The sequence below is a fragment of the Gracilinanus agilis genome, chromosome 6, assembly GCF_016433145.1.
Source record: "Gracilinanus agilis isolate LMUSP501 chromosome 6, AgileGrace, whole genome shotgun sequence".
Lineage (NCBI taxonomy): Eukaryota > Metazoa > Chordata > Mammalia > Didelphimorphia > Didelphidae > Gracilinanus > Gracilinanus agilis.
The window spans coordinates 116,086,354-116,112,300 of record NC_058135.1 but is presented as its reverse complement, the minus strand read 5'-3'; the positions used below and the strand labels follow the sequence as shown (position 1 = coordinate 116,112,300).

The 25,947-nt window shown below is 35.5% G+C and overlaps 1 protein-coding gene across 1 annotated transcript in view; it reads right to left on the bottom strand.

Annotated features, from left to right (window-relative positions):
* Window positions 1-16,589: 16,589 nt before the first annotated feature.
* Window positions 16,590-25,947, bottom strand: part of MAP9 (microtubule associated protein 9) — a 52,606-nt gene continuing 43,248 nt past the window's right edge. The window contains exon 15 of the mRNA XM_044681694.1: window positions 16,590-17,685. Within this exon, the coding sequence (XP_044537629.1) occupies window positions 17,563-17,685 (123 nt within the window). The 3' untranslated portion in view covers window positions 16,590-17,562. The remainder of the gene's footprint in view (window positions 17,686-25,947) is intronic.

Below are 25,947 nucleotides of genomic sequence, written 5' to 3'. Positions count from 1 at the left end.
TATTATATATATATATATATATATATATATATATATATATATATATATATATATATATATATATATACACAGATCAAACACTGGGCATACGTGGAAAGGTAGTTAGATGGTGTGACAGATGGAATGCTAGGCTAGGAGTCAGGAACACTCATCTCCCTGATGACCTCAGACATTTACTGTTTGTATGACTCTGGACAAGTCACTTAACCTTATTTGCCTCCATTTATTCATCTGTAAAATGAGCTGAAGTAAGAAATGGCAAACCATTCTAGCACCTTTGCTAAGAAAACCCCAGATGAGGTCATTGAAGAGTCAAGCTTGTCTGAAACTACTGAAAAACAGCAACAAATGCTTGTGAGACTTTTGTGTAGACTGAACATGGTGGGACCCTCAGGACATCTCCTGTTTGGAAGGAAATCTGAGTTAGCCTTTATATTAGCATCATCAAGACCACCCCTTGTTTTAGGGATCCTGGCCCTGGACTGATTTGGGTTCTCTGGTGTAAAAATTAAATTAATATAAAAAAGAGAGCAAAGAGGAAGTAGAACACCAGCCACTTGATTTTATCCTCCTGTCTACGTCATAACGTAACTGTCTACATCATCATGTAACAACAGGAAGCCAGTGGGCTCATGGGAAATGTAGTTCAAGGACCACAAAATTTCCAGTAACATACTGGGTAAAGAAAGCATTTACACCTTAAAGTTATACTGCCATTATAGGATTTACCACTATTGGTGACAAAATTACATCCTAGGCTACTGTCCACTTTGCCAAGCCTTGGCTTAGTTTTTCTCAGTGATGCTTTGATACACAGGGTTAAATGTAGGATTAAATTCCTTGCTGATAAATGGAAGGGGTTGGATGAGATGATTTTGAGAGCCATTTTGGAGCAGAAAAAGAGAGTTCCCCTCTCAGATATCATATAGCATTTTATAGAATGTTATTAGGCTTGTTCTAGGAATGACCCCATAGGATGAATGCATCCATAGACCATAAAATTCCTGCCCAATGAGTGCATCTAATCATCTGCCTTGCTGCAACCTATTCCCTTGCCCCTATGTCTCCTCACTATGGACAAATTATGGTCTTATTCTTAGGAGAGTAACCAAATTAATACTACTATTGCTACTGGAAAAAGTCTGAAGGAGAAGAAAGAGTAAGAATTTATAAAGTGTCAGTCATGTCAGGTACTGTGCTGAGCACATTACAAATATCTCATTTGTTCCCCATCAACTCTGAGAACTAGGTACTACTATTATTCCAATTTTATAGATAAGGAAACTGTGGCATATAGAGGTTAAGTGCATTGTCCAGTTTCACACAGCCAATAAATATCTGAGGCTGAATTTGAACTTGAGTCTTTCTGATTCCAGATCCAGCTCTCCATCCACTGCACCATCAGCTGCCTGGGTTTAAGGCATACTCGTGTTATGAGTTATGACAGGTTACAATGGCTCCACTAATGTAGCTCCAGATAAAAATTCCCTTTTATGGCCACCTTTCCCCAAATATGTTGTGTCTTAGTATTAGAATGTAAGCCCCTTGAAGGCAGTGCTGTCTCACTTTTATCTTTGTTATCTTTGGCACTCAGAAGAGCTCTTAAATTAGAGTAGACACTTAAATGCTTTTCCAGTTGTTCATTGATACAGTCATTCATCTGTTTTCTTTTTCCTCTTTTCCTTTTGGGAAATTATGCTCCTTCTAGATCACTGGCACAAAAAGTTTTGGGTGTTTATTAATTTGATCTCTGAGAGGCAGTGTTGCATAATGGATAGAGTGCTGGAATGGGAATTAGGAAGATCTGTGTTCAAATTCCACCTTCGCCATTTCTTAACTATATGACCTCAGTCAAGGTATTTAGCCTCTGAATTTTAGTTTTCTCAGCTGTAAAATGGGGTTAATAATAGACAAAGTTACAAAGAAAATTATTTGAAAACCTTATAGTACTATGGACATGTGAACTGTTTATTATTGACAATAATTTAACTCAATTATGGAGGAATGTTTGGTATTTTGCTATCGGAAGGCTTCAAAAGTAGGATAAGTGTCTGCTTGGAATGTGTGTTTTAGATGCTTTGCTTCCTTATGTTGTTTAATCTGATCATTTCATCCATAACGCTTGGGACAAAACCTAAATGAAGAAAATAAACAGAGAAAGACTCTGAACCTCTGTTTTCTCTAGATGCCCAGAGCAATCTAACTCAAATACTTAAGGATTAGGATGTAACTTTCTTTGGGCACTTGCAGACACTTCATAACCATCTCTATCTTTAAGAAAGTGGAAAAGACATGGGGAGAAAGGTACCTCCCCAAGAAAGGTTCCTCAACTTTAATAAATTTGGCAGTCACCGTCTTTTAAAGTAATTGGAAATACTTGGTTCACTGGATTCTCCACCTCCGCCCTCCCACCAATTTCTTAAATCTTAAAAGATGGAAGATACTCTTCATCTTACATATCTTACATCTTACATATCAGTAACTCATGGTCCCAATCAAGAGGGAATGAAAAAAGAGTCCACTTTTCCCAATTCATGGGTAATGAATTTAGCCTGGTATGTCTCTACCAGTGCTTCACTACCACAATAACAGGCGCCATGTAAATAGAAAGATAGCCAGAAACAGAGATTAGTTTGTGTTGGCAATCTGATTACTCCCCAGGCTAGCCAAGGTTAACAGCTCATTTGTGAATATTAGGATCTACATTTTCAGAAAGAGTTTTTGTTGCAATGATGAAGATTTCTAGATAATGGAATTCACCATGTGGCTGGAACAACAGCTCAAAGTTCTGTTCGTTTTGTGAATTCCTCATTGAGCACAGGTGACCGGGCATCAATGGACCATTTGCCATCATCTGCCTTTTCCCTGCCTTTCTGGCTTTGCCCTGGGTTCTTTGTTTGGGGGTTGTTTGTCTTTTCTACAAGAGAACAAGGTTCCCAGGGGTTTTAATTCCTCCTCTGCCTCATATTACTGAGAAATATTTCTATTTTGGACTTCTGGGTTTTCCCCAGAAAAGGAAGTGGGGAAAGTAGAAGCAAAAGGTACTTAGTACACAATTGAATCAGGTATGCCATAGGTAGTTCTATTCTCATTCACAAAGGAAAGATTCTTCTAAAAAATAATTCTCTAAACAACAGAGAATCATAGAATTATTATAATCGGTTCATAGGCTAATATTCAAGGATATGTAACAAATGGCTTCTTTGTAAGAACTGGGTATTAGCTATTTTATATTTCACCTTCACTGAGTTCTGTCAAGTACCTCAAGAGGTTTTTTTTTCTTTGTGAGGCCACTCTTTCCCTCTCATCTGGTTCTTTTCTAATCATCTCTCTGTCTCTCTGATGATAACCATTATGTGGCTTTTCTTGAGCAATTCTTCACTGGAAACACATTGTCTCCTACTCATGGCAACCTCCATCCTCTTCACTGCCCCTGTGGATGACTCACAACTTAAATTCTTTGGAGACAGCAGTGCTCCATGACTCACAGCACTGGAAAAAGGCTGATGGAAAAGGGGCCAGGTTTGGAGCCCAATGGCTGGTGTTTGGATGCCAGCTTTGCCCCTCACTGTGTGGCCATAGTTTCTGGGCCTGAGTTTCTGGGAAAAGGAAAGGATTGGACTAAGATGATCTCCATGGTCCAGTCCAGCTTTAAATGCATGATTTTAAAAGGATGAATCTTTGTTTTTAGAGAGAAACTTGCCATTGCACGATTTTTTATTTGTGAAGATGTGTGTATACATGCATACATGTATCACACATATACATCTATGTATAAATAAACAAATGTGCATATGTTATATGTATGCACACACAGAAAGATATATTGAGAGACATCCTATATGGTTTATCCATGCAATTGCATGGAATAGCATGGAAAATAAGCATTCTTTATCTATTTGAATAGACAGCATAGGCTCTTTTTTGAGTGGTGGTACACCTTGCTAAGGAGGTTTGGCAGTATTCTGGGACTTGAAGCAATCAGTATATGGCATCATCCATGGCCCCTTGAGGACTGCACCAGCCTTTAGAATCTAGAAGAGTAACAAGTTCCTTTTCCAGGCCATTTTTCTTCAACTGATCCTTTTATGTCTTGGTTCCAGTCTTCTTATGATCCTGGAGACCCTCCTTTGAGGGATTCTCTGAATCCACTTTAATTTGTTTGGATCCTTCCTAAAACATGGTTCTCAGAATTAAAAATACTTGATAGGCTGTTTAACCAAGGCCGAATATAGTGGGATGCCCACTTCTTTTCATCCTGAATAGCAGGCCTGTATGCATATCACCTAAATTTATATTCACTCTTTTGTCTTCTTTATCACTCTGTTAATTCATATTGAGTTTGAAACCCACTAAATCAACTGAAACCCTTTTCTTCATAAATTGTCTTCTAGATAGACCTCCATTGTCCTCAATTAGATGCATTTTGATTGATTGGATTCAAGTGTAGGGCATTATATTTACTTTTATTTAAATTTTATCTTGAAAAATAGTGGAAGCTATAGAAAAATGGGTATATCTGTTGGTGGGGCTATGAACTGGTCCAGCCATTCTGGAAAGCCTCAAAAGTTACTAAAATGTATAATATATTGCATATTCCACCAGCTACACCAAGCTTGGACTTCTACCACAAAGAAATCAAAGAAAAAGGGAAAAGACCTAGTAGTTTTCAAACCAATTATGACATGAATGAACCATTTACTAAGTATTTACAGTGTGCAAAGTGCCATGCCTTTAAGCAGTGGGGATTGCAAACACAAAAGAAACATAATTCCTGCTTTCTAGAAGTTCACATTCTAAAAAGGGAAGTAATACATATGGAAGGTTTCAGCTGCAAGTTGGATGAAAGATCCTGGGATCCTTAGGGCATGGTAGCGAAGCAGATCTTAAAGCTCCTTCTTTATTGTCATTTCTTCTGATGCAATATCCATTAGTTTCTGATACTGAATTATTGGAAAATGCCAAGGACTTTGAAGGACCAGAACTTTCTTTTCTGGGTCTTCAATAGATGTGGTACCAGCACTTGCAGAGGCAATTGCTAGTTTGCATCTCCTCGAGGGTTGCTTCCCAGGACAATGGCTGAGGGCAGTAGGCTGGAAACAGTGCTATTCCCAAGGTTCTTTGGTTCTTAGCCCTTGATTATTTCCATCAGAGTCTGAGAAGAGATGATGGTCAAAGTGGTAGCAATGGTTTGACTTTCCTGGTTGTAAAGATTGAAATCTAGTCTCCCTTTTCCATTTCTTTTATGATGTGACAACTTACTGTAGTCCAGGTTGCTAAATTGGGTTAGTGAGTGATTGTCGTTGCAAAGCTTATGGGATATGGATTGCTACATGAACCTGCTTTGATTTGTGATTTTTTTCCCTTTTCTTGTTCCTTTCACATTTTTTTAAATATCTTGTATTTTCCTCAGAGGAGGATTTTTTCCTTTCACATTTTTTAAAATATCTTGTATTTTCCTCAGAGGTTATTTTTTTCTCTCCTTTCTTTTTCCTTTTTTCCTTTTTATTTTTTCTTTGGACTTTTTGATGTTTTGAGAATTGATTCATATACCTTATGCCTTGACCATGTATTCCTGTGTGATTCCCATGTGTATCCCTGTATTTTCCTCAGGAGGGAAATGTAAAGTTGTTCTCCTCTGGGTGACTATGTTACTTCTGTAAATTTGGACTTGAATTTGACCCTAATTTAGAACAGAAGACTACCTCCCAGAATCCAGAAGATGCCATGAAGATGCATGCAGAGACCACACACTGCTCCAAGAGATCCAGAGTGAATTTCGAGACATGGCAAATTTGAACTTTGGGGGTTGAATGTATTTATTTTGAATGGACACTTTATGCCAGAAAAAGGGAACTGCCCCCTAAATGGCTTATTGTCAATGCATCGAACATTGGTTTTGTTCTTTCTCCCTTTTATTTCTGAATTATTGTAAACTTTAATTTGATTATGTTTTCATGATCCATTGGGGAGACTTGTCTCCCAAAGGATCACAGGGGGGAATGTAAAGTTAAGAATACCTTGTACCCCTTTAAAACTACATTACCCATAATTCCTTAAGCCTTTTCCTATTGGTTGTGAGTTAAAACTACATTTCCCAAATTCCTTTTCACAATACCCATAATTCCTTTAGCCTTTTCCTATTGGTTGTGGGTTTTGCGGGCTGTTTTTTGATATGGTCATGGTGGGCGTGGTGATAGGGCTTTTTGGAGAGAAGGCGCCATGGTGAAGGGTGAGTTAGGATTCTTCCCCAGGGCTTTAAATAAAAATCCTTATAAATATCATACTTTGGAGGCATTGAATATTAATTTCAATCTTTACAGTGTAGATGCTGCCTCCTATCTCTCTCTCCTTCAGGGCATCCTACCCTGTCACCAAAGCAAGCTTATCTGCCCTGCGTAAAGAAATCTGTTGACAATTTGTGGGAATTCTTGGCCTTTTCTCCATAGAAATTGCCTCTCAGGATGATGGCTAGGAAGGCTGAGCTTAGAAACAGGATTGGTGTTTTGGGGGTATATGAATATCATTATGTCATGCAAAATGTATCATTTCAGAAAAAAAAACACTAGGAAGACCTCTACAAATGGATACATAGCAAAATGATCAGAACTAGAACCATTTATACAATGACAACACCATCAGAAAGCAGTGACCACACCTCTCCCTGGAAGCACTGAAAACTTTTGATGAGCATCCTTTCAATTTCTAGTTCTTTGCCACCATAAAAAGAGCTACCACAGATATTTTAGAACCTATAGTTTCTTTTCTTTTTCCCCAATCACCTTGAGAAACAGACCTAATGGTGGTATTGCTGGGTCAAAAAGTATACACAGTTTTTATAAAACTCTAAGCATCATTCCAGATTGCTCTCCAAAGAATTTCAATTGGTTCACACAAATACTACCAACAGGGTATTTATATTCCAATTCTTCCATATCCCCTCCAAAATTTGTCATTTTGTCCTTCAATTATTTTAGCCAATCTGATAGATATGAGATAACTCAGAGATGTTTTGATTTCATTTCTCTAACCAATAATGATTTAGAGTATTTTTTCATATAGTTATACGTATCAGATTTATGGATAGATAGGAGAATTTATTAATAAGTAAGAGAAAGAAAGAATTATGAGATATAAAATGGATAATTTTGAGGACAATCAAATTGAAACTTTTTGTGCAAACAAAAAAAATGTAGGCAAGATTAGAAGGAAAACTGTAAGTTAGGGGGAAAATTATAGACAGCATTGGATAGAGGTGTTAGATCTAAAATTGTATAAGAGAACTTTGTAAACTATTAAGAATAGGAGCCATTCCCCAATTGATAAATGGTCAAAAAGGTAGGAACAAACAATTTTTTTGGATACAAGGAACTTTCTAACCTTAAATCAGTGGTTCCCAAACTTTTTTGGCCTACCGCCCCCTCTCCAGAAAAAAAAAATATTACTTAGTGCCCCTGGAAATTAATTTTTTAAAATTTTAATAGCAATTAATAGGAAAGATAAATGCACCTGTGGCCATCACCACTCCCCTGGATTGCTGCAGCACCCACCAGGGGGTGGTGGTGCCCACTTTGGGAATCACTGATCTAGATTATATAGTCTGGGACCATAGACCTAGATTAGCACCAGACAAGATCAATTAGAAGAGTAGAACCAGTTTTAGTTTAAGGGCATTTGGCTGGCTACCAAGACAGGGTGGTTGGTTATTTATTCAAATAATGCCTTTGTCAAGGAGAGGCTTTCCTTGAACCTTAGCAGATGGGACCAGAGAGACCCATTATATGGTCCTTAATGTTGAAAGCAAAGCAAAGCTTGGCAACCATGTTATCCCCATTGAGAAGAGACGACACAGTGCTAAAGGGGATGGGACATGATAACCGTGGGACGTGTAAAGCTCATCAGAGAGCGGCGTGATGGGGAGTTTTGGTGTCTCTGCTTCACTGGGGGCATGAGTTGCTCTGGTCATTTGGGCTACTGATACCAGTCTCTTCATACATGTTACATGGGTAGATTTGCTCCCTATGTGTGCCTTGCATTCATATTCCCTGACCCCATGGATTCTCTGGATGTGTGCCCTTCCCTACTTGTGCTATGGCATGGTGGCTGGTGTGGGAGCTGCTCCCCCTTTAGTTTGATTAGATATCTTTGCTCTTGAGCTCACACGTCCTCTGGAAGTCTGGCAAATGCAAAGGCATCAGGACGTCATCGCGAGCTACAGTTTTGGATGGGTGCCAGGTCATGGAGAGATGTGATTTGTATAAGGTCACAGAAGGGGTTTCAAAAGAGGATCCTACGTTATACTACCCTACTGGGTTATTCTCTATCTACTGCTGTGTCTTTGCTCTACTGCTCGGCATGATCTGGGGAAGCTGGGTGATGCAGGAGATAGCATGCTAGACCCCAAGTCAGGAAGATTCAAGATCAAATCTAGTCTTGGACACTTACTAGTTAGGAGACCCTGGGAAAGTCATTTAACCCCCTTTGACTCAGTTTCCTCCTCTGTAAAATGAGCTAGAGAAAAAAAATGGCAAATCACTCAAGTATTTTTGCCAAGAGAACACCAATTGGGGTCATTACTGAATAATTAGCACATTCTCCTCTCTGCCAAACTGTATCAGATTACTCCTGTTGAAACCCATATCAGAACTCAGATATTCTAATATTTCTTTCTAACCTCCCCCAATACCGATCATTCCCTTGCTTCTTGTGTTAATTACTACATAATACTAACATTTACTTTCCTATCATAATTTCCTACTTGTAAATTTATTACCTCACTGATACTCAAAAACAACTCTGAAATGTCTAGGGTAGATGTTATTCTCATTTTAATGAGAGTTTAAGTGTCTCCCCCAGGGTCACAAAACTAGTAGCTACCTGAGATTGGATCTGAACTCAGGTCTTTCTAATATCAGAACTAGAACTCTATACATGATGGTGAGAGCTAGTAGCATCCATCATTTAGCCATTTAACATCTGCGTTTTACAGATAGATGTGCCATTCAAGACAGATGCTAAGTGGCTAAATGATAGATACTAATAGCTCTCACAATCATGTATAGAAAACAAACCAAAAAAAAGGATTCAAAAGTGTCATTTTCCATGCCTATTACACAGCATATAAATATTTTAAAAAAATAATATTTATACTTATTGTGATATTACTGGTAGAAAATTCTGAACTGCATTGATGCTAAATTAATTAAATGTCTCTAAAGCATATCACAATAAGTATAAATATTATTTTAAAAATATTTATATGCTGTGTAGTAGACATGGAAAGTAACACTTTCAAATCCTTTTTTTTGTTTTGTTTTCTGAATAAGCATCATTAAATTAATTAATTTTAAACATTCTTTATTTTTAAAGTTTTGAGTTCTAAATTCTCTCCCTCTCTTCAACTAAAAAGGCAAGGAATGTGATATTATTTATACATGTGAAATTACATAAAACATTTCATATTTTCCATGTCACAAAAAAAGCAGAAAAACATGTAACAAATTATACTTCAACAGTTTTCTCTGGAAATAGCATTTTCTACCATGAGTCCATCAGAATTGGATCACTGTATTGCTTAGAACAGAAGAGATTTTTCACAGATGAATTGTTCCAATATGGCTGTTCCTATGAACTATGTTCTCTTGGTTCTGATCACTTGACTGCATCAGTTCCTATAAATCTTTCCATGTTTTTCTGAAATCATCTTGCTCATATTTCTTGCTCATCTTGCTCATTTTCTTGCTTTCCTTCTAATATTGGCTGCTTTAGTTTTATTTGGGCAAAATCATCTAAATTACATATAATCAAAATTGTCCCTTTTATTTTCTGTCATCCCTTCTATCTCATTTGATTGTATTCCCCCCACACACACACTTATCCACAGATCCAAGAATAACAAAGTTTAGTCAGACATCAAAGATGCCAAGGTCATCCACTGCATCCCAGGCCATCATTTGTTGTCCTGGCTTTTGTCTTGTCACTGGACTTTGATGACTGTGGAAGAGGGAGTGAGGCTGATTTTTGCAGATTATTTGCCTCATTTAAATCCAATTCATATACGAGTCAAGACGTCAGCTTGTGATGTTATTGATCTTCAAAAATGAAGGACAAACAACAAACTCTAACAGGTAATATTTTCCATGCTCCCTAATTTACTCATGATATCACCACTCACAATTAAATCGTGTTCTCATTGTTTTGGGATATGGTATGAAATGTTGGTCTTTACCTAGTTTCTGTCAAATTGTTTTCGAGTTGTTGGTAAAATATAGAAATGCCAATAATTTATGTAGGTTTATTTTATATTCTGCGATTTCACTATTAATAGTCTAAACTAGTTTTTTACTTGATTCTCTAAGTATAACATAGTATCATCTGCAGAGTGACAGTTCTGTTTCCTCATTGCTTCATCTAATTCCTTCATTTTTTCTTCTTTTATTGCTGTAGCTTTCGTTTCTAGTACAATATTGAATAATAGTGGTCATAAGAAAAATTCTTGCTTCTCTCTGATCTAATTTAGATGCCTTGTAACTTATCTACATTACAGATAATGCTTGCTGATGGTTTTAGAGAGATGGTACTTACTGTTTTAAGGAAATCTCTATTCTTATATTTTCTAGTATTTTTAACAAGAAAGAATATATTTTGTTGAAAACTTTTTCTGCATTTGTATAGGTAACCATATAATTTTCACCTTTTGCTATTGATATACTATTGTTTTGGTCAATTATGATGATAGTTCATTTCCTAATATTGAAACAGTCTTGCATTTCTTGTATTAATCCCATCTGGTGATAGTATATGATCTTTGTGACATGTTGTTGTAATCTGCTAGCTAATATTATATTTAATTTTTTCATCAATATTCTTTGAAAATGTTCTATAATTTTCTTTCTGTTTTTGCTCTTCCTGGCTTAAGTATCAGAAACATTTTTGTGTTATAAAAGAAATTTGGTAGGACTACTTTGGCTATTTCCCCAAATAGTTTATATAGTATTAGAATTAATCGTTTGTTAAATATTTGATGGAATGCACTTGTGAATCCATCTGGTACTGGGGATTTTTTTCTTAGCTCATTAATGACTTGTTCAATTTTGTTTTCTAATATAAGGTTATTTAAGCATTCTTTTCCTCTTCTGTTAACATGGACAACTTATTTGCTTGTAAAGATTTATCTACTTCACTTAGATTGCCAGATTTGTTGGCATTTAATTGTATAGTTCCTAATAATTGCTTTAATTTTATCTTCATTGGTGGTATATTCGTTCTTTATTTGTTTGATACTGGTAATCAATTTCCTTTTTTTAAATTAAATTAACTATTGCTTTATTTTATCATTTTATTTTTCTCAAGATTTCCATTTTGGTATTTAATTCAAGGTTTTGAATTTGTTTTTTGTTCTAATATTTTAAATTACATGCCCAATTAATTGATCTGCTCTTTCTCTATTTTGTTGATATAAGCATTTAGGGATATAAATTTACCCCAAAATTCTGCTTTGGCTGCATCTTAAATCATGGTATGTTGTTTCACTGTTATCATTTTCTTTAATAAAATTATTGTTTCTATGATTTGTTCTTGACCCACTCATTCTAAATGATTAGATTTTGTTCCCATTTAATTTTTAAATAATAATTTAAAAATTATATGTAAAAAACTAATTTTAAACATTTTATTTTTAAAATTTATTTAATTTATTTTCCCATGGTTACATGATTCATATTCTTTCTCTGCCCTCCTCCATCCCCCTTCCCATAGTCAATGAGCAATTCAACTGGGTTTTAGGTGTATCATTGATCAAAACCTATTTCCATATTAGTAATATTTGCAAAAGAGTGATCATTTAGAGTCTACTTCCCCAATCATATCCCTATTGAACCGTGTGATCAAGGAACTGTTTTTCTACTGTGTTTCTGCTCCCACAAATTTTTCTCTGGATGTGGCCAGCGTTTTTTCTCATTAATCCCTCAGAGTTGTCCTGGGTTATTGCATTGCTGCTAGTAGAGAAGTCTATTACATTCAATTGTGCCAGTGTATCAGTCTCTGTGTATAAGGTTCTCATAGTTCTGCTCCTTTCATTCTGCATCACTTCCTGGAAGTCTTTCCAGTTCACATGGAATTCCTCCAGTTCATTATTCCTTTCAGCATAAGAGTATTCCATCACCAATAGATATCACAATTTGTTCAGCCATTGCCCAATCAAAGGGCATCCCCTCATTTTCCAATTTTTTGCTGCTACAAAGAGTACAAATAATAATTTTTTAAAATTATGTGAAAAAAAACAATTTTCAATATTTTAAAAAGATTTTGAATTCCAAATTGTCTCCCTCCCTCCCAGACCTGCCCCACCCCTTTCCCTGTAAGGAAAAAAAGTGAATAATAGCATGCTTTGATATGCATTCAGAATCTATCAGGGTCTTTCTCTTGAAATGGATAGCATTCTTCATCATGTATTCTTTGGAATTGTCTTGGATTATTATATTGTTGAGAATAGAAAGTTGTTTACAGTTGATCATCATACAATGTTGTTATTGTGTTCAGTGTTTTCCCAGTTCTGCTCATTTTACTTGGCATGATTTCATGTAAGTTTTTCCAGATTTTTCTGAGCATATCCTGCTCATCATTTCTTATAGTACAATAGTATTGCATTTACAATCATTCCACAAGTTGTTCAGTCAATTTTTACCATGAAAAGAGATGCTATATTTTTGTACAAATGGGACCATTTCCTATTTGCTTTTTATCTCTCTGGGATACAGACCTAGTGGCATTGCTGGGAAAAAAACAGATATGTGTGATTTTTTAGGCCTTTGGACATACTTCCAAATTGCTCTCTGGAATGACTGAATCAATATATTTTATTTGAAAGTCAAGTTTTCTACTCAGCTCTGGTCTTTCCATCAGAGATACTTGAAATTCCTCTATTTCATTGAATATCCATTTTCCTCCTTGAAGGATTATATTATTTTGCTGGATAGGTACTTCTTAATTATAATCTGTGCTTCTTTACTTTCCAGAATATCATCTTTTAAGCCCTATAATCATTTAATGAAGAGGCTGTTAAATATTGCATTATCCTAACTATGGGTCTACTATATTTGAATAATTTCTTTCTGAATGCCTGTGATATTTTCTCCTTGACCTGGGAACTTTGGAATTTGGTATAATATTTCTAGGAATTTTCATTTAGGGATCTCATGAGATGATCAGTGGGTTCTCTATTTCAATTTCTATTCTATGGTTTTAGAGTATATGGGCATTTTCCTTGATAATATCTTGAAATATGATATCTGGACTCTTTTTCTGTTTTTTGATCATGGCTTTCAGACAGTTCAAAGTTTCTTAAATTATTTGTCTTTGACCCGTTTTCCAGGTCAGTTATTTTTCTGATGAGATTTTTCATATTTTTGCCTAACTATTCATTCTTTTGATTTTGTTTAAATATTTCTTGATGTCTCATGGAGTCATTAGCATTCCTTTACCCAATTTCCAATTTTAAGAAATTATTTTCTTCAATAAACTTTTGTGCCTCCTTTTCCATTTAGTCAATTCTACTTTTTAAGTTCTCTTCAGTGGGTTTCTGTGCCTCTTTTCCATTTGGCCTATTCTGTTTTTAGGGCATTTTCTTCAGTATTTGTTGTTTCTCCTTTTCTACACTCTTTTTCATTTTTTTCCTTTTATCACTCTCATTTCTCTTCCCAATTTTTCATCTATCTTTTTTTATTTAAAATCTTTTTTGAGGTCTTCCAGAGATTCTTTTTGGGCCTAAGACGTATTCACATTTTTCTTTGCTACTTTGGATGTAGTAGTTTTGACTTTGTTGCCTTTTTTCTGAGTTCATGTTTTGATCTTCCTTGTCACCCCAGTGACTTTATACAGTTAGGATCCTTCTCACTCCCTCCACCATTGTTTTCCCTGAAATAACCTTTTTCAAAATTCAAAATGTCATCTTGAGATGCTTTATGTATTTATTCATTCATTATATCACCACAGGGTACTTATGGAACTCTGGAAATATTTAATAGTTTGTGTAGTATCTAATTATTAATGTTTCCATTCATATATTATTATGGCTTTTGAATTAATTTATACCTTTTAGTATTGTTTTTGTTAACCATCCCATTTCTTTAAAAGATATTGTTAGTAATTTTCAGAATAAGCAATCTTAGGATAAAAAATAAGCTTTTATAAATGTTTAATTGGAATATGACTATTTTAACAAAAACTTGCTTCATTAGTGAGATGACTCATCAAATGCCATTCATTTTAATGAAGCCTTTCCTGATCGCCCAAGTTAGGTGTCTAAACCTTACCTGAACTGATAGATAGTTCTATTTATACACCTCTTGTGGCAGATATAGATTTAAAATTCTTTGAAGACAAAGACCATATCTCAATGATCTCTATATCCTCTATAAAATCTAGCCCAGAGCCTTACATATAGTAATCAAATGTCTCCTGCTTGTTGGAAGAAAAACAAATCTAATAAACAAATTGTCTCTACAGCTCTGATTTTACAAAATGAATTGTTACTTCACAAAAATAAATGCCATAAAGACCAAAAAATTGGATTTTATTTTCTTTTGTGGATTTAAGAGAAAATATTAACTCTGTACCCTTCCCCCTAACTTATTTCCAACTGTGGGGGAGAATGCTGCTGCATCTATGATCCAAGAATTTAACATCTATATATTAAATGGAAATAAGTTGTCAACTGCATAATGGAAGTGAGTTCTAAGAGAATAGACCCTATAACTCTCCCCACACATACAATTTCCTCTAATCACACAGAAATTCTTTAGAAAAATGAACTTTTTCATTTAGAAAGGTCATCCCTGTCCCCACAAATGCCCTCAGTTTCTGGGTCTTTATAGTTAGTATGGGAAAGTGGCAATTCTCTGCCCATTCCAGATGTAGAGTGATGCCACAATATCCTCAAAACCCTTTTATAGTGGTCTATTTCCCATAAAGACAAAGGGGTCAAAGAGGTTCATTCAAATCAATACAACTAAATTCAGAAAGTCATTTATTAAGCACCTCCTATATGTAAAGAACTATATTAGGTGCTAGGGACATAAATACAATAATCAGATAACTTCTGCTCTCAAGGAGCTTACATTCTACTTAGAGAACCAAGTAGATTCAGATAATCTAGGGTTTCCCAGGGGTGGAGCTGGGGAATAGAAACCATTCGGTACCTGTGTTCAAAAAAAAGGCAAGGAGGTGATGGAACATCATGTTGGGGAAACAGCAGTTAGGCCACTCTGAAATATATAACGTATGAAGACAGAAGATGAAATGTTTGGAAAGACTGACATTTAATGCCCTTCACAATCTGGCTCTAGCCTGATGGGAGTTTCCGTTTTAAGCTACACATTACATAGAAAGCTGCCACAGTGACTTTGGCAAGAAGTGAACTGGGCTTTTGGAATATCACTCTGGAAGATGGATTAGAAAAGGGAGAGACAGTGTGTGCAGGGAGGACAACTGGATGGAGATTTACAATAATTTAGGTGGGAGTTAGAGAGGGTGGCTGTATAAGTGGAGAGGACAGATAAGACAGAGATTATGGAGGTAGAACTGACAAGATCTGGCAAGAGAGGGAGAATAGAAAAAGTTGACAAAGACTCAGGCTACAAAGTTGGGAAAGTAAAGGTATGGGTGTGCCCTTGACTAAAATGGGAAATTAATAAATAATGAAGCCAGGCAACTGAAAAAAAATACACATTTAATATTAAGTATAGGGGAATTCACAAAACTCTGAGAAAGATTATGTAAATCTTTAACGTTAAGTCTACAATATATATTATAACCATGAAGTCTCACAGACAAAAAGAAAGTCTTACAGCCTAAAATGGAAGCTATTTCTAGTTTAGAGACTGAATCTTTGTCATGTTGGCACCACAGTCTTCATATCTCCTAAAAGACATGCTGGCTTCTATTTATTTGTCAACATTTTCAGAATTCAGTGATATCTTTCAGATGATGTTACGGATAAAAACACTTTCACTAGATGCAGGATCACTCTGGTTCCAAGTAAAAGAAAACAATTCTCTTCCTTAAAACATATTTTTAATTCCCAGAACAGTGTTGCTGATTTTGCAATTATTTCATAAGTCCTGTGGAATCAATGAAATCATCAGTGTATAGCCTTATGGATAAAACATATTTGAAACCTGCAGTGTTTACTAGAAAGTTAAGATGGCCCAAGAGCAACTTCTATTTTGCCTTGCTGCCAAACACAGTGGTGTAAAGTTTTGAATAAAACTGGATAATATGAAATCCTACTTCATTTAACTAGTGATATGACTACACTGCATGAGCGTACCATCAACTTTAAAAGCCACTAATTTCTTCATGGTATGAATTCCTTTGGACAGCTAAACTTGCTCTTTGGCTGTGAGAACCCAAACACTTTTTATAAGGCTGATTCAATACCAAAATCTTTTTAGACTTTAAAATTTTTCTATTGTTCTCTAGATATTGCATTCTAGACAAAGGCAACACTTTAATTCTGAATGCATATATTTGATCTGTCTATAGCTAGCTTTGCTAGTTCAAAAAGAAAAACGAAACAAAAACATGGTGCTACTAATGAATCCAAGGGGTCGTATAAAGAGGGAAATTGGTTTTGTGGCCAACTCCTGCACACATGTCCTTTCACCAGCTAGTTTTCAAATGTCACTAGAAGGACCAGGCAAGATGGCATGAGAACTACCATTGTCAAATTTACTTCCTTCTTGGAAAAATACTATTAATGGCACTGTCTTTGAACTCCCATGGAATTTTCTTGACAAATAGATAAAGATAATGCTATAGTGTTATCGAAAACTTATTCCCTCCAGGGTAATTATGGAACAAAAACAAAAGTGAGTTTGGAAACAAGAGGGCTTTAAAAAGTGCTCTTCACTGTCACTTGAACCCTGAACAGAGGTGTTAAAATGCACTTATTTTTTAAATTGCATGTTTGTTTTGGGGAAATAATATGATTTTTTTTAAAAAAGAAGATTCGGGGAATCAGTTTGATAGAGCAACTATCTCTATTCACCAAAAAGTAACTTGGCATGGTTCCAAAATTCTTCAGTGCAAATATAATAGCTTTAAGCTAAAGGAAATGTTATACATATTTTCCAGTGAATAGATATTTAAAAATAGACATGAAAGTACTATAAATTCACATATTTAAATAGCACCTCAATAATCATAGTACCTTGATGGTGTGCAAAATAAAATGATTCTGTTTCACAAAGGGATCAGGGAATATACGTATTAGCCAAGACTAAAGTCATATAATTGTGGAGAATTGTAAGGACATGATAGAAGATTTTTTTGTCTAAATGAAATAATCTGCTTCTTGGCTTTTGAGGCAACCTGCTTAAGTACAGCCTGTGTAGTGTTTTCATCATTAAACTTCAAACTATCTTTTACATTAGAGCAGTCTTCTGGGATTGCAATTTAAATGGAATTTCCACTCTAAAAATAAAATATACAAGGTATGTTCAGAAACCCCTTTTAAATTGGTTACATTTAAATAAGGATTGGACAGCATTGGAAGTAGAATTCTCAATAATTTTTTGCTGGTGTAAGTTTGCTTGGAGGACTCCATGGAGGAATTGATTCAGATGTATAAACAACATGATGTTTCCTTTGTTTTCTCTCAATTTTTGCTTTTCTTTCTTTTTTCTCCTAAAAACAAAACAGAAGGCTGTAACTATTCTATAATGCTAGTAACAATCACATTTATAAAGTGCTTTACAATTTCAAAGTACTTTATATATGTTATCTCCTTTGACCTACACAACAAGCTTGTGATGTACAGAATACAAATATTAGTATTTTCATTTTAAGATGAGGAAACAGAGGTTCAGAGACATTCAATGACTTGTGCAAAGTCTCCCAGATAATTAGTGGTCAAGCCAGGACTCACTTGGGTTGGCAAAATACATGAAATTAAACATGACAAACTGAAACTTAATTTACTACTCTACACACTAACTTACCACACCTGAATATTGCCAATTAGTAGGAATTTAGGATAGATATGTGTAAATGTATATTTTTGTCAATAAATTTTACTAATAAGTTTTAAATTTACTTTTTATTCTAGGTAGGAGGGAAAGGTCTTTCTACATGTGTTTTAGGATTGTTTTCTCTCTTTATAAAACAGAAATACTGCATTATAATTCTGGAAAAAAGGCCATTCACCTAGGTACAAGATAATTTTACTGATGGAAAGATATTTTTAAGGTATATGTAAGGCAGAAATGGGAAGATCTTTCACCAACTAAAACTATACTGAATGTAAAATATATAGTAAGATACAAATATTTGAAGAAAAACCATCAAACAGGTAAATATAGATTGTGTTTGACTCATGTACAAAAGAGTGAATTAAAAATTGTATCTTTACATAAGATATAAAGGCATAATTAATCAATGAAAAAGGAGATGTTTTATTTTGGTTATCAAAATTTCTCTTATATATCACATATATATCTGTAAAACTTCTATTTTCTGTTTTCATTTGATTAAATTATATATACAACTGTATATCTACATATTTTATATGCCTATCTATATGTTTTTTTCCCCTTCCTATTTTGAAATTTTATTTCATCTGGACAAAATGCTATAGCTAGCCTGTGTTTGCTTAAGCTGTTAAAAATATTTCTATTTTCCAAATATGCTGCCAATGTTGATCAAATTAACTACTCTCTTAACTATACTGTGACACTAAAATAATGATCTCACTGGTGCTTGGTAAGCTAAATAGTACCTTAGGGTTTGAAAGAGCTAACCTACTTCCTTCCTTGGGTGTCTAATTTATTATAAAGAAATGAGATTCAGGAGAGGAAAAAGCTACATAGTCAGAATAAAACTGACTGTGTACTTACATTAGGAGATGGCTATGAAGATTAAATTAAATATATAGGGGCAGCTAGGTGCCTTAGTGGATTGAGCACCAGACCTGGAGATAGGAGGTACTGGTTCAAATCAGGCCTCAGACACATCCTAGTTGCACAGCCCTAGCCATTACTGCTCTTCTGCCTTGGGACCGATACACAGTATTGATTTTGAGATGGAAGGGTTTTTTTTAAAAAAAGATTAAATATATGATTTTAAAATACTAACTAACTGCAGTTTCCTGAGGACATCTGTGATATAGTCTGTCATCCAATTCAACTTAACAAATATTTATGATGCGCCTGCTATGGGGCATGGCCAGTTTGGATAGAGCCAAGTGGGATCAAAAGGCCAGTTGTAAAGAGCTGACAAGCAAGTGGATTGTGTGGAAGTAGAGGCAGGAAGTTGGCAGTGAAAGAGAGGGCAGATACTGAATGAGAGAAAGGCCAACAGTAGTTTTTAAATTCTTAAAACGACAAAGATACCAATAAAGTGTGAAAGATGTGGATGTGTTTGAAGGCAGAGGGGACAGGAGGGAATCAAAGTCGGCCTAAGCTCCTGGAGAAGACGAGAAGGAAGGACAGAGGCTGAGCCAGAAGAATAGTGAGGGCTGGTGTAGGAGAGCCCAGAACACAGAAATACAGCAAGGATGCAGGATCTCATTAGATTTTGTCATCTGTCCTTGTGTCCTGTCTGCTAAATAGATTAAACTTAGTCTTTCCATGAAGCCAGGAAGGCTGACACCCAGGAAAGCAGAAGCAAAACCCCTGTATGCGAGGTGATGTGTTGTGGCTGTTTTACTATTCTCTATTTTATCTCTCAGAAGTGCTTTCCATCCTCCCTGACCATTCCTTCCTTTGCTGTAATCTGACAAAAGGATGACCCTCCCTGCCAAGGCCAACCCTTCTAACTGTGTCCTCAGACTCTATCTTTTCTTGGAAAACACCCTTTTGATCATCTCCTTTCTCTCATCTTCAGTCTCTCAGTTCCTAGGAAGTGCAGCATGACAAACTGCTGGACCTGGATTCAGGGAAGCCTTAGCCTGTTTTCAGTAAGACTTATTAACCTGTGTGACTGGGAGCAAGTGAATTAACTGATTTCATTGAGCATCAGTTTCCTCATTGAAAAATGGGAATAACAGCACTTATCTGACAAGGTTCTTCTGAGGAACAAATGAGAAAAAATGCATACAAATCATTTAATAAAACTTAAGGAGCTCTGAAAATAGCTAGCAATAATAATTATCATTATCTCCTTCTTATCTTTTGTTAGTTGTGTTCAGTAGTATCCAACTCTTTGTGACCCCATCTGGGGTTTTGTTGGCAAAGATATTGTATTTTTGTGGTTTGACAATTTCCTTCTCTAGCTCATTTGACAGATGAGGAAACTGAGGCAAACAAGGTTAAGTGTCTTGCCCAAGGTCATACAGCTAGTGTCAGAGGCAGAATTTGAACTTGGGAAGAGGAGTCTTCCTAACTCCAGGCTGTGAATGGAAACACATTGGTATTTTATCTTCTGGTGGAACTAGAATAGGAAAGAGTGCTCCTCGTTCCCTTGTCCATTATGTCAGGCTGATTATACTAACCCTATTTACTGATCAAGATTACAAGATGCCTGACAGGCCTTCGTAGATAAATAGCAGTCTCTAGGCATGCCCATTCCCTGCTGGATGTTACTCCTAATTGGTGTATCTTCTAATTGGTCTTTGCCTCACCCCCCAAAATGGATTATTGCAGAAGTTACTGTTTTTAGACTTGTCTCATTCTTCTCATTGTCACCATGGGGTTTTTGACAGAAATGGTCCTGGCACAAGTTATTTATCCTACTATTATTTTTTATATTTAATGATCTATAAGTGAGTTAAAGTTAGATTGTAAAGCTCTTCTACAGGCTTGCTAAAAGCTTCCTTATTATTATTATTTTATTCTCATATTTTGGATGGGGTTAAAATAGTAGCAATTTTAAGATAAGCTGCTATTGTATTCTATTTAATTGCTGTAGACGATTATATAGATGGAATAAATAACTATTCTCTTTAGTTATGAGAACTGGGCTATAAGCTCATCTGGATACTCAGTGAAAGCATCCCAAGGACAACCCTGGAAGCAGGCAGAACCACCACAATGATATGTACCTTGTCTTCTTCACACATAGTTTGGATTCTCCCACTATGTCTCTCTATTTTATAAGCTTTTCATTCAGCGTCATTTGAAGATTATGAATATTCTGCATGGTGACATCTATTAAAAACCATTGTTTCTGAAGCTTTTCTCCATCAATGCTGTCTGAGGAGTTGCGGACAACGGTTTTGTCTGTATTAATATTTCAGATCTAGTCGAGCTTATTGGTTGAATTCTCCGTGATGATGTGAGATTTGCCTGGCTTCTACCACTTCCTTGCATGGTCTTCATTGATCAAGAAGCATTGGCAACCTTTCCAGAATCCCTTGTGGTACTGGCCCAGACTTGAGTTGCTATCACAAACCTCAGTTTCTGTAAACAAAAATGAATAACCCAGCCATCTGCTTGACACATGTCAGCATACTGGCTGAGTTCATGTAGGTATCAAAAGAAAGAGGGCTTTCTGATCCTGCATTTGGATAGTAGTTGTTTCACAAGCTCTGCCTGGAGGTAAACCAGTGTCAGTTATATTTTACAAATACACGATGGCAACTACAGTATTGTCAGTTTTTAATACCATTTGCTAAATTAATGTATGCTTGTTCTAAGAGTTTTAACTTGTTCATCATGTGCTCTAGACATTCTCTTAACCGTTTTCTTCTGTTTTAACAAAGCAGTATTAGTCTTTCTATAGCTGACTTGGGAATGATTAGCCTTATGTTGTGTTAACACTGTATGTGATTATATTTGAATACCTTTTAGACCTTTTGTCCATTTTATACTCCTTGACCACTTAATATCTGTATGATCTTGAATAAATTACTTTATCCTTTACTTCTAATATATAGCAAGGTGGAGCAGCAACAGACAGGGTTCTGGTCTGGAGTCAGGAAGACCTGAATTCAAATTTGACCTTAGATACTTACTAGCTATGTGACTCTGGGAAAATCCGTTAACCTCTGACTACCTCAGTTTCCTCATCTGTGAAATGGGAATATATTTTTTAATCTGAAACTTTTTATTTAATTAATTATTTTCAAGTATTGAAATGGGAATAATTAATGGCACCCATTTCTCAGGCTTATAAAATAGGTAAAATGGGATTTCTGCAAAAACATAAAGTACTATATAGATTTTGGTCCCTATTATTGTTATTGTTCTGTTGAGATAATCAATTGTTTTTCTGTAGGTCAATAGCTTTCTCAAGACTTCTGCCATGATAGTATATCTGCCACCTTTCCTTGAGAGTATTACTTGATAACTTGACCTTCTTCCTATTATCTTATAGTGGTGACAACTGCATGTAAGAACTGAAATACTTTTATATTTTCTTTCAAATACTACGGAAGAATGTTCACCCATGATATATGTTATAGCAAATAACAGATGTTTTTGAGCTATTCTTTTTTTGGGTGAAGTCCTTCTATACTTGTTCAATGCATGCTTTCCCAATGTCAAAAAAGAGCTTTTCAAAATTCCATCTAAATATAACATCTTCTCTTTAAAATAATTTGAGACATTGATATTATTTTATAACTTTTTGTTATTATTAGGTAGAATTTTTGAAATTTGCTCTAAGTGAAGATTTTCAATTACCTTAGGTTCAATTTTTCCCTCTCCAGATTTATTTTTCCATCTTATTTACTATTTTTATTATAATTATCACGATCTAAATGCTTAGAGTAAGCCTAGATCTCCCTATCCCTAAAAATTCTTCCTTAAAGATATCACCCTACCTTTTTCCCCTTTTTTTTCTTCATTGTCTAAATCAGTGGTATTAAACTCAAATAGAAATGGGGCTCTCTAAATTGTATATAAGGTTACCTGCAGGTTTAGAAAACTATTATTAACTATATCTATGTTCTACTGTATTTATTCATTAAATATTTTTCAATCATATTTTAATCTAGTCCTGGTGTTAGGGCATGTTTGATACCTGGTTTAAATCCTAGAAAAGTGTTCTTTTTGTTGCTTCCACTTCCTCATGTCCCACCTCTCAATCACTTGCAATGCTGCTTCTGACCCCTACCCTGTGAAGATGCTCTAATAATTTCTTAATTGACAAATATAATGAATTTTCCCCCAGTTCTTCTCCATTCCTCCACCTCCTTTCTGCATTCTTTCCTCATTACTGACCACTTCATTTCTAAAACAATTTCTCTGCTTCAGTTTTTCACAACGCTGCTTTCACTGATGTGGCTCAGACCTGACTTATTTCCTTCTCAGGCTCCTTTGTTGGAGCATCTATATCCTGCCACTATTTGTGGCTATCCCCTTCAGTATAATCCTTTTATCTTATTTCTCTTGGTCATTTTTATGCAGATGACTCTTAGACAGTGCAGCAGAAAGACAACCAAATTTGGAGTAAGAGGACCAGGGTTATTACTTGTGTCACTTCAGGCAAAAATCTTAAATTTCTCCACTGGTAAAATGGAGATTTTGACTAGATGATTTCCACAGACATTTCCATTTCTAAATCTACAATTCTATGTTTGATACGCACGCCAAGTCCTCATCTCTCTTCTGAATTATTGTCTTATGTGACTGGCTACTATATGGCTCCAAATGGACAGTCAAAAATCTGACTTATGAAAATGGAACTCATCACCTCAGTCCTCTACTCCAACCTTAAATGTTTCTGTTCAGGGCACCACTATCATTTTATTTACCCCAGGACTAGAACTCAGCCTTATCCCTGCCTCTTCACTCTCTCTCTTACCTACATCTGATCAGTCTTATCTATACTATCTTCCAACATCTCTAGAATGTCTCCTTTATTCTACTGAAATAAACACCACCCTACCTCAGGTTCTCATTATCTATTACCTAGACTACACAATAACCTTCTAATTGGTCTCCAAATTCTAGTTTCTCACCTTTCCAATCTACCTTGTCTAACTGGCTGCCAAAACAACATTCCTAAAGCTAGGTCTGAATGTTTCTTTTCATTTTTTTTTTTTTTGCTCCTACTGCCCAGTTACTCCCCAACTCTAAACAAGCTCCATCCCAATCCCTAAAGAGACTCACTTCTCTTCAAAGAAACACAATTCAAGCATGACAAATTTGGAAGCCGGTTTGTATCCGAGGTTCCAGAAGATGGTTATCAAACCTTAAGTTGGCTAATATTGCTGAGTCAGGTTGTTGTGTATGGTCAGGAGTGACCTAGGAAATTCGGCTGGAAAATACCAGGGACAATACCAAGTTTAATACTCCTGAAAGGTTCACAACATACAGACTTTTCACACTTTATAGTCATTTAAAGACCTTTATGGCCTGGCTCTAGTTACCTTTCTAGACTTATTTTACATTATTATTGCTACTCACACACTCAACATTCCAGAAAACTGCCCTATATGTTTATGTTCCCTGAACTCAATACTTTCCAGGATCCTTCAACAAGTTTTGGCACATGTAAGTAAGGCATGCCCTCCTTACCTCAATCTCTAGAGATATTTATCTCTAATATTAAGTCTCCTATGAGAAGTCTTTCCTAATATCCTAAGCCCTAAGATCCTCCACTTAAGAGTTGAAGGGGGTCTGGGTCTCAAGATGTCATTTAACTCCCTTTATTTTACAGATGAAGAAACAAGAAACTGAGGGTATGAAAGGTTAAGGAACTTGCCCCTAGGCCACATAGAATTAAAACTTGAACTCAAATCCCCTAACTCTAAATCTGGTGCTGCTTCTTCTATATAATACTACTCTTATACATATAAAGCCTATTACTATTATTTGCTGGTCCTGGTCTAGGTTTATAGGATTTTTTAAAAGAAAAACATTAAAAATCTATATTTCCAGTATTTTTATACTCAAAAGCTCTGATATATCCCCAATGAAAACAAACTATTCAAACTCCTTACATTTTTATTGCATAATGATACCTCAAGCTGTTTTTATGCAAGACAGAATAAACTGTAGGATAATAAAAAAGCATTTTGCTTCCACCATCTGGTCATTTTCAAGAGAACAATAGAGTAATGAAAATAGCAATACTATATAATTACAAATAGCTCTTTTAAAGGTAATGGATGAACTAATCAAATTTTCACATAAGAAAAACAATGTAGTACAGTAGAAAAAGCAATGGATTTGCGTTCAAAAGGTCTATATTTCAATCTCAGCTCTACTAATTACTTTCAGTATAACCCTGGGAAAATTATTTCTCTCTTTTGGATCTCATCCATAAAAAAAGAGTTGGACTTGATACTTCCTAAAATCCTTTCAATATATCATGACCATAATATTATTCTTCAACGGCCTTTCTAGGACCACTCATTCTGGATCTCTTCTCCATTCCTACAATAACGTCTATATATTTAATGGCATTTTCTCACCTTCTTAACTTCCAACTGGGGGAATTCCCTAAAATCCTTTAACAGGCTGTCTGTTCTGTTTCCTATATCACTTATTTTTTTTGAGGTGAACTCCTGAATTTTCACAGCTTCAATTATCGTATGCAGATGACTCCTAAATCTGCACTGTCCAATAAACAATCAATAAACATTTACTGTCATCTACTATGAGTCAGATACCTGCCAAGCACCAGGGGTACAAAAAGAGGCAAAAGGCAGTTCTTGCACTCAAGGAGTTCAGAATGTCATTCTAGAGACAGCAAACAAATACAAATCTGTAAAAATGGGCTATATTCAGGATAAACAGGAAATATCTGAGAGGAAAAACACTTGAATTAAGAGGATATTAGGGAAGGCTTCCTATAGAAGGTGGAATTTTAGTTGGGACTTTAAGCTATTTAGTTGGGAGGTCAAGAGTCAAAAAGGAGGAGGTACAGTGTTTCAGGAATAGGGGACTACCAGAAAAAATGTCTGGGGCCAAGAGTGGATTGTCTTATTTGTGGAACAGCATGGAAGTTGGTGTAGTTAAGACTGAAGAACACATAATAGAGAGTAAGATGTAAGAAGAATGG